General features: G+C 41.2%; 1 protein-coding gene across 1 annotated transcript in view; it reads left to right on the top strand.

Moving 5' to 3' along the window:
• Positions 1 to 9,005, top strand: part of nfatc3a (nuclear factor of activated T cells 3a) — a 62,458-nt gene extending 53,453 nt beyond the window's left edge. Inside the window, exon 10 of the mRNA XM_008278577.1 lies at positions 5,747 to 9,005. Within this exon, the coding sequence (XP_008276799.1) occupies positions 5,747 to 5,817 (71 nt within the window). The 3' untranslated portion in view covers positions 5,818 to 9,005. The remainder of the gene's footprint in view (positions 1 to 5,746) is intronic.
• The last annotated feature ends 1,472 nt before the right edge of the window (positions 9,006 to 10,477 follow it).

Here is a 10,477-nt window from a genome sequence, read left to right on the forward strand (position 1 = left end):
TTGCTGGTCTTTTCCCCTTAAACAAGTGGAAACGGACTTTCTGTGTCATCTTTCCACACAATTAAGGTCTTAAAGAGTGTAATGCAGAGGTCTTGGCAGAGGCAAGAGCCGAGTGTGGAGACGGTGCCAGCTGCTGCCTTTTTCGTTAGACAGAAGGAGGGGAAGCCTGGAAATCCCTCAGTGGGGATGAGAGCAATGTATTCACTCTTGAGTTGTTTTTATTAATATACACTTACCACATTATTCTGAAAACTAGTAGCGTTGCCTTTAAAGTGGAGTTTGCTAAGATTTAGTTGTTGCTCTTGTTGCTCCTCCAGAGCGTCTCTTGATTCTTGCTCTTAATCCAGGCATCGAGCACCGGTGCTCAACTGGAAAATGAATACTAGTCACCACATTTTAATGGCGCACAAGTGAGGACTTGACACTGTGGTGAAGTATATTTCCCCTCCCCCTTGTAAATGTGGAGCTGCTGAAATATGTAATCATGTTTGTGTGTAAACAGTGAGCTTCTCTGTGAGTCATAGTGCAGAAAATACTATTTTTAAACTCTCTTGTAATGAACAACTATACATTTTAATGTGTTTTTTAAGCAATAATGCTAAATACTCAAATATTTTTCAGATTGTCACTGAAACTATTTGCTTTTTTTTTGTCTAATGAGATGGTAATGTGAAAATATTTGGATTTTGGGCTGACGGAATACTTGAAAATGTCACAGTTTTGGAAGTTTTAAAGGGCATGTTTCACTGTGTGACATTTTATGGGCCAAACAATCAGTCACTAATGAAAAAAATATTTAGCTGCAGCAAAAGAACCCCACAAAAATAAAGAAAAAATCTGCTATTTTAGTTTGGTTTGCAACTATTCATGCACCTATCGCTGTTAAAAAGCGGAAAAAATGAGGCCTAATTGAGGTTTGACGCCAGAAAGTCATCACTTTCACATCCCACAGTATCTGCTGCTAATCGTTGCAGCAGGTATTTGCTGATCTCTCCAAGTGGCCATTGGCGCTCCAGTGGTTTCCTCCCTAATACCCGCTCCTCTCATCATCTGCAGAGTAGAGTCACTATTTTGTGTCCCGGATAAAAGGCGAGAGTCTTGTGAATCACTTACCGTCACATCAAATGGGAAATCCGCAGATGATTCACAGAGATGAGTGACTTTGAGAAACTGACTTTGTAACGGTCCTCTCCGGTCTGCTCTGTGCCCTCAACCCACTCGATCACTTACTCCAGAAGTGAAATTAAAATAAAGCAGAAAACGGATCGCGTAGCTGCAGAACAGATAAAAGAGCAAATGAAAAGGAAAAGGCTTTACTGAGCAGGCCTGGAAGATTTCACACACGTTCCATCAACTGACCATCTATTTCCAATGTGTGGATTTTGACTTCACGTTTGCTCTCATACTCGAGGCTTTGTGAAGACGTGTGCATGTCATTACAGGGCCCTGCAAGTGGAAACTCTGCGCTTTGATATTCCTTCTTGCAGGCAAAAAAAAAAAAGAAGTCTTGCTTCTCTCTATTCCCTTCGCACAAACGTTTTCCATTGTGGCATGTTGTCTTCATTTACCGGACTGAAGAATCAGTCAATCCTTGAGTTATTTGCTTAAGCTGTTCTGCCAGAGTAATGTTTTTTATGCCTGGGTCAGGGAACTTTTTTCAATGTGTCATAGAGGGTTATGATAATTACCCATTTTCCATTTCGACAGTAGACATGTTTATCGTACTGAATGTCCATCTGCCTATTTCACTTCTGTTTTGCATTATGGAAATCTTTTCAATATGCCTCCTTTGACATGCACTTTAGAAATGAAGACGTGCGAGCATCCAATCACAGTGGTCTCCTGCTGGATGTGAAACCTTCTTTTGGGGAAATTAAAAAAGTCCCTGACACCGCTTTATGCACCATATGCAGATTTGACAGTTAATTTATTTTTTACTTTTATCTTTTACTCTTAACTTTTCAAAATCTGACATTTTGTCCCCACATTTTTCCCAGTGTGTGTTGCGTTATGTGTTTGTTTTTCAGAACCCTCGTGCTTGTTCCTGACTCCTACTGATGCCTACTGCAGTCAGTAGTGTTGTTTGACTCAACAAATGACTGAAACCAGCCTAGATCACAGTTATGTTTGCTCTGAACTAGAAAACAAAGGTTCCACTCTGCTTATGAAGTTGTACAGATGACACACTGTTACCCTCACCCCTAGAGAAAATGTTGCATTATATGAAGAGACGTGGTGCTAAAGATTAGGATAAACATTTTTAGGATAAAATGTGTCTGCAAGGTGATTGAAAGCTGCCTCACTTCTAAACAAATACCTCTAATCATGCAACACAGATAACTAACGAGACAGTAGCATCACGTTAATGTAGGTGCTGCTCAAACTATTTTATTTTGGAGATGAAGTAAAATGAATAAATCACTTGTTTACATATTTCTTTACATTTTTTAAATTTTAATCAGTTAAAGTTTTAAATACAAGGATTGAAAGTATCAGCTCTCGGGTGCGAGTAATCTGGCACAAGCCTCGTAGTAAACGGCTCCTAGCAGCAGTACATGCAGTCGTAGTGACTGCAGATGTATATTTTGGCTAGGGAGCCCCCCTCCCAGTCATCTGCAGAGGATCTCCCTCCGGCTGAGACATTCAGAGCCACAGATACTATGACAGGCAGCGCTGAATCACTGGTTTTCTGATGCACTGTCATGATCAATACCAGTAAACCTGAGAAAATACTATCGGCATATGAAACTTGTCACAGACGCGACTCAAACCTCTCTTTCGCTTCTGAATTATTGATGTGTGGAGTTCCAGCTTAAATTGAAGTGCAGCTTTTCTACTGTTCTGTTATGCATGAGAAAACCAACGTTCTATTTTATGTAAAATATTTTGACTTTTTGTTCATTAGCTAAACTGTTTTTATTCTTTGAGTCTTTCCACCACCAGAGATCAACCCGTTTTAGTTTACTGATGTTGTGATGATGATTTTGCGCTGTATATTTTTAGATTTTATTCCACACGCGTGCAGCTTCTGCCACAACACTAATTCTGTTCCGAGTAATTTGTTGACATCCAGCGTGAAGGAAAACAGCAGACGCGAACGGCCAGAGGTCTAGTCACCTCCTTTTCACTCTGCGGTAAGACGCAGATGAAAATTCACTTTCCAAACAAGTCCAACTTTTTGCAAACAGCCCAAAGTCAAATAGTCTAGGTTTACATCGAGCGCAGCTGTAATATCGAGAGCGAAGCTTCACGAAAGTATTTTAGACAGATTGTGTGGGAAAACCTCTTCCTTCACCTCTTTTATGAGAAAAGCGAGTGAATCAGATTGAGAGGAATTAGTCTAAAGTTGCACTTGATCGTTTCGTGGGTTTTCAGGTTGTTTTATGCTAATTGCCCTCAGTTTGTCTCCTCTGAGTTATTTATCAGTTGATAGGTTAATGTTTGCCTCTGCAGCAATCTAATCAGTACAGCGGAAAGTGATATGTTTTTGCAGACGCCCACTTAATGTCGGTCTGTCGCACTTCTCACTATGTTGCTCATATTCCTGTGGTATTAGAGCAGATTCACTCCCATGAATCAACAGAGCTACAGAGTTCACCACATAACGCTTGAGCTGTGCAGGAGGCTTCTGACAGGCCTGTACGCATCGCTCTGATTGTGTCAGTAATTTAACACATCACCCTGCTTAGTTAAGAGCTTTATGACACACTAGTTTCAATTTAACAATGAAGTGTTTTGTTATACCGTTAAGCTATTTTATGCATTCGTTCTGAATTAGAAGTGTCAGAAGTGAAATGTAGAACATTCGCTGAATCTCAGCCCGACCCAGCTCGTAGGTTTTTTTAGTGTTATCAATACGGCTGCTCTGCTGCTCCGACAGTCCTTTAACAGTTGTAAGAGTTTGAGCCCAGCTGAGCCACTTGTCTTTCAAAAGGTCATGGCTTTTAAAGGAGATCTGTAGTTCTCCATCACAGTTTTATTTCACACGTGGAATTGTGTGATAAATCGATAAACTGGCCCACTTGCATGTTATAGCTCAGTGTTGCACTGTATATACAAAGGTAAATGTTTGCTTTGGTAGTCACACGGTAGTCTCACAAGTGCGTGGTGGTGCTGTGAGTGTAACCGTGTGTGTGTGAGCAAGCATGGTTGACATGGGAAAGGAAGAGCCTCCCACGCTAACAGGATGATGTGAGTGATGGTGGCCAGACACAAAAGCAAGCAGCAGAAAACACAAATAATGTACACCACGGCACTAAATTAAAACTGCTGGGCTCGTGACAAAAGGCTCGAACATGAATCGCATATAATTTGGCCTAGAATTCAGTCTACTTTACGGAAGGGGTGATGAAATTGTAAAACAGATATAAAGGTCACACCACACATGTAAAGATTATTATACTTTACTGAATTTATGAGGGTTTGTTTGACTTAATTAATCCAGTTGTGTTGTTTTACAGCATTTGCTGTGTGTTGCAAAATTTAAATTGAGTTTCTTTTTTCTTCTGAAACACAACCGGGCTGGTTTGATTTGCTCATCGTTGACTGAGTCACCCCCTGCCCTCTTTTTTTGTAACTGAGTTACAGTAAAACATTTGCTTATTATGTTCTGGGAAACGTTTGATTTGACAGTACAGTTGCACAAGTGGACAGCGAGCAGCAGAGAAGAGAAAAGGTGTATTTTGACGGTCATGCACAGACAGGTCTGCTTGTAAATATCTCGGTGTCAAACTGGGCCAGAGGTCTCTGCTGCACCCTCCCAAACCAGTTTGCCCAGCCTGATTTGTGCGATCTGTGTTTTTGACCTGTCGTCGACACATTTAAAACAGTTAGGGAAGTCCCAGGACGATAACTGAACGCACACATGTTGTTCCAGTGGAAAAAAGAAACATCACGCGTTTTCATAAATTTCCAACAAATGAAAGTCTTCTCTCTCTGTGTGTCCTCATGTTTTCCCCACCACGTCAAAGTATCTGAAGTTGATTTACTTCACGGCTGCAGTTTTTACTAGCTCCCTGTTGTGTTTCTTGTGGTCCCAGTGTGAGCACTGAATGGAGGCAGCAGATGTAAAACAATCATGCTCGCTGGCTGAAAAACAGGCTGCAGCACAGAGAAAGAGTTATCTGTTATTTATTTAAAATCAGGCTCTAACTGAGTCGGTGGAGTAATTAACCTCGCTGTGCCTGAGTGCCTCTCTGGCCTCAACAGCGTGTTTTTAACAATGGATTGGTTTTACACGGCCCTTTTGCCATGCTTACAAACCCGGTGAACGGGCCTGAGGAAATGCACTGAACCACCATTAAAGCTCTAATGAAGTAATGGACAGCCCCGCTGGTTGGCCAGCTGCACAGGAGTGTGTTTATAGGAGGCAATGTGCTGTGCTAACTGCTAGCATTTCTTGGACTCAAAGAAAGGTGAGAACTGGCACATTCAGTGAATGGAATAGTTTCCCTCATTTGTTATGTCAGGAGTGATTATATCTCACGTCAGAACCATGCCTTTGTGACCTTTGGGTTTGCCAGTCTGTTTGAGTTTTTCCACTTTGAGCTTTTGGCAGCCACAGTTTGATGTTTTAGTCTCTAGAGGAACTCAGTGTGGAGCTACACTGCCCCCTGCTGGGAAACATATGCACATTACCTGAGACAAAGTAATGTAAAATGTGCTCTCACAAAGCAAAAAGAAATAAAATATGTAGTATGTACAAAGTTTAACAGCATTTTTTCCTTCTTTGTGTGTCTCCCCACAGTAAATGAGATCATCGGCAGAGACATGTCCCAGTCCCCACGTGGTCCTCCGTCAGCACACAACCAGTCATAGCTCAGCCCTCGCTCAAGCTCTGACACATGCACCATCCCCTCCAGCTCTCAACCCTGCAAACTCCACAGCTCCAACACGGACCCAGGTGCTGGTCCTGGTGCTGGTCCAGGTGGTAGAAGAGGGCTGAAGAGACAAGACTTGGTGGTCAAAGACAGAAGACAGCTGGTGATTCTGCTAAAGCTACTACGACCACTAGCCTGATGAGAAGACACTTGTTTTGATTTCATTTAAAACTGTGCTGTGTCTCGTCTTTAGAGATGATGGTACAGAACCAACAGCTTCACACAGAGTAAGCAGAAATGTGAGCAGGAGGTAATAGCCATGTCAAGTTAGAGGAAGGCTGACATAGTCGGAGAACAACGAGAAGCAAAACATGCTTTCTCTTCAGCTCTTTGCCATTCAGAGCTGTCTGTAAGTTCTCAGGCCTGAGTTTGCCGCGACCCGTCGCTCTTCATTAGGAGTGTGCCTGACCCTTCAAACGCACCGCTGTCTTCCTGACCAATCAGCTCTCACCTTTGCGAGTCTGGAGCACTCACTTTCAATAGAACAGAGGGTGCTGCCCTCTCACCAGCATCGACCTTCATGAATGAAGACGTCTTGTGACATAAAAGAATAAGAGACACTCAGAAGCGCACAGTGTTGTCACAGGGAGCCAGAGCTGGGTTTCAAACTCATTCAGAAGGATGTTTTTATGGAGTTTCTCAGGCAACATTGTTCAAAAAAATAACATCAGGATGCTAAAATTTCCAGAATGCGACAAAGCAATCTGAGTTCACTGGAGTGAACAGCAGCAAAAGTGTGGCACAATGAGACTCAGTAAAAGTAATAGTTAGCCATCAGATTGGATCACCAAATCAAACGTAACCAGCCCCAATGAGCAGAACGCCCATTTCCAGTAAAAAAAAAAAAAACAAAACAACTTTTTGACGGATTTCAAATTACTCGCTGTCAAACTAAGGAAGTAAACCTTGTGATGGAAAGTGTCCTCTCCTTGTTTTTCCCCTTTTTAAATGATAAACCTCTTCAGGTCTGGAGTGCAGGGGCCCGGCGGGGAGAACGAGCTCCCGTGACGCTGGTCTTGGATCTGCAACCTGCAACATTCCACAACTTTTAGTAACCTTGCAGCCGTGTAGATATCTGTACATTAATTCCCACTCTTTTTCCTCCTTCTGTCTCCTTTGCTCCCCCTCCCTCTCCTGTGTTTCCTCTTCCATTTGAACAAAGGCCTTATTAACATTTAGCAGCTTTGAAAGGTAGCAAAAGCTTTTTTTTGTTGTTGTTTTGCACAGCAGGCTCTACGTTTGACAGGAACGCTTTTTCGGAAACGGACGTGCAAGTCGGGTCACGTGGGTATGATTTCATAAATCCTGACGTGGGGGCGTTTGAAGATATACAAAGATCCCGTTAGGTTTGTGTTACAGAGAAGTGTTTTCATTGGTCCACAGAGACAGAACTCGCTGCCTCTGAAATTTCTATTCATGCAATAACTCCCCAAATCTCACAGGGGGCCTCTGTGTGCCTTCTATGTCCTAAGAGCCACCATACTAACAGTGGTATGGCAGCCTGGATGGCATGTAATGCGTAATAATCTGACAACAGCTTTGAAAGTATTTTATACATAAAGATGTCTATATATTACATTTATGTATTGTGTCCCCTTCTATAATGAACAAGGTAAAATCCCAGAGTCCAGAGAACAACATCTGGATGTAACGGGGTCTTCCACATCCCCCTTTTTGCAATTTTTACCTATTTTGACAGATATGCAGTGCCTGTATGGCAGCAATAACACAAACTCGAGTGTTTTCAGACAGGTTTCTAGTCAGAGATGACGTGGGTTTGAACAGATAAAATAGAGATTCTGGTTTTAAAGATTCCCATTGGCTCTTTTTTTTTTTTTTTTTACATTTTTTCCTTACGCTTGACAATGATGCTCCTGCATGTGAGAGCTGAGGAGTGTTGCTTATGATGGTGTGAAGTCAGTTTCCAGGTGAAAATGATTCTGCTATGCATTCGAATTCTGCCTAATGCCTTTAAAAATGAAAAAAGAAAAAAAAAAAAAAGACAAAAAAAGACCTTGATGCCTATAGAAGTAGACTGTAGACTTGTTGTAGATGCTTGATTGATTCTGTTAGCATTGTGGATTTGTCCATCAGCCAATCTGCCTTGTCGAGGACACAGTGCAAGCATCTTAATAGGTTCAGGTGTGAGTGTGTGTGTGAGTGAGAGTGTGTGTGTGTGGATGGATGCTTGGTGTTTGTACCAAATATGCTGTACAGAAGACAGGAGTCCTACTTTCAACAACAGAAGCACACACATGTATTTAGGCTATGCAAACTGTAACAGCAGCAAATGTGAGATATGACATTAAATATGAGAAATGAGATTATAAACTACTTGTAAAGTTGCTTATGAACTTCACAGAGAAAAAAAAAAAAACCTTCAGATAGTGAGAGTATCATGTCACTATGTAAACTATTAGGATGCCTTAACTCTTGTTTGAAAACCAGTTTGTCAGTGTGTCTGTATGCTGTTCTGGGTTGATTTTTTTTTTTTCTCCCCCCCATGACTAAGACGTAAGTCGGTAACTATTATTAATATTTTCGTTTGTTTTGCGGGGGCCCCATTAAGCGTCGGGTGGGAGAACTGAGATGGCTTTTTGCATATAAAGTTGGTTCTGCAGCTTGAAAGACTTAAGTCGACAAAAAAAAAAAAAAAAAAAACATGAAACAAAACCAGCATTGACAGTAAACTCTGGCTGCCGTCCTCTTCTGTCACAACCAAAGACCGAACAATATGTTCCCATTTTACATGATAGTAAAGCAACAGAGACTGTACAACTCTATTTTTGATACTTTGAAATGGATGTCATTCCTAAGAGGTTGGGGACATGTATGACTGTCTATATATACATATATATATATATATACACACACACGAATATATATATATATGTATATATACACAAATATATATATGAAATTGTTTTGTAAAATAAAAGGGAAATACAGGTTTAGCTGATGTTTACCAAGCCTTGTATTGTCATTTCTTGTATATTTTGTATGTTAAATTTTTTGTAATTTTTAAGACTGCAGTGCTTTTTGAAATTATTCAAAGGGAATAATACCTTGCATCATACTGTAGGCTCTAAAGTAGTGTATGTCAATAAAACAGAAAACTCAGCCATGGCTTTGTGTCACTGTTTCCTCCATTTCTCCTTTTATTTTCTCAGCTTTCAAGTTTACCACAACCTTATTCTTCACCCTTTCACACCTTAGAAGAGTACAAATATTCAGAGGTTGAAATGATAAGCGGCGATTAAAAGAAAATGCACTGACGAAATAAGTGATCTGGTGCTGACTTGAAGAGCTACGTAGACATCGAAAGATTACTCAACAAATGTATCAGTACAGTGTTGTAGTGTTTTGGGACTCAACAGAACCAGAAATGTCTTTTTATGATATATTCTGACTGGCGCCTACATTACCCACAATACAACACTGCCGTCGACGGCTTAATGACTCAGGTGTGCTGTGTTGAGCCAACCTTGTTACGTTTTCACACCTGTAGTCTTCAGCATCAGACGATCCTGACTCTTAATAAGCTTTGGTTACTCTCTGGAGCCTAAAACGGTTTCATACTTTTCCACATCATATAGCAGTGTTGTGAATGTACTGCAAGTTCAGTAGCCCTTCCGAGAACACTAAACACCATCTATCCATCCATCCATCCTCTTCCGCTTATCCGGGGTTGGGTTGCAGGGGCAGTTGGTGGCGCAGCTCATTCCAGACTTCCCTAACACTAAACACATTTAAAGTTTTTTCTCCTTTAAGCTCAAATGTGTAAATTTTGAAATGGAAAACTTTGGTGCCCCCAGTGGTCATAGTAAAAAGCTCACCACAGCTGCCATAGCTTTGTTTTGTGATTAAAATCAGTTGTAACTTTGAAATAGTTTCATTTCAGTGACTATTTTAACAGATAACTTACAGTGGAAACAGTCTGTTGTCTCTTCAAGTGCTCTCAAAGCCACCTGTAGTATCATTAAAATAGGTGTTTGAAACCATTTACAATAACTGGGTGGTTTACTGTTTGAAACTCAGCCAGTTTTTCCATTGGTTTGCTTCTCTCTGATCTCACATATTCTGCATTTCAATACAGCCAAAGTCCCAATAAAGCTGTTGTCAGCTACATGTTTTTCTGTTCTGTTTTTAGGCAACAGAATAAGTATGAAATAATGACTGAAAAGCCTCCCATTAAGACTGCACAGTGAACTCTGTTATACTTCCCCAGAATGATCGCTCAGAGAGAAACTCAGAAATGACAGAAAATCCTGGTCTACAATCACAATTGTGTCGGCTGTGTGCAGTCAACTGCTTTGCTCTGAATTGTCAATCACAGATGCAGAGGGAGTGTTCTTCCTTAAGCAGAAGTGGACAGCAGCAGCTCAGCAGCACTTACAGCTACAGACACTGTAACAGCCTGTTAAGAACGGGGTTGAAACCAGAAGCTTCAGTTATGGTAACATGAACCATCTCTGTAGTGTTTTTAACAGAAAAGTTAAAAGACAGGGTGTAAGGTGGAGCGGTGGTTAGCACCGTCGCCTCGCAGCTAGAAGGTCACCGGTTCACACCCTGGTGAGGACAGCTGGGTTCTTTCTGCA

The sequence above is a fragment of the Stegastes partitus genome, unplaced genomic scaffold (genome assembly GCF_000690725.1).
Source record: "Stegastes partitus isolate 25-593 unplaced genomic scaffold, Stegastes_partitus-1.0.2 Scaffold127, whole genome shotgun sequence".
Classification (NCBI taxonomy): domain Eukaryota; kingdom Metazoa; phylum Chordata; class Actinopteri; family Pomacentridae; genus Stegastes; species Stegastes partitus.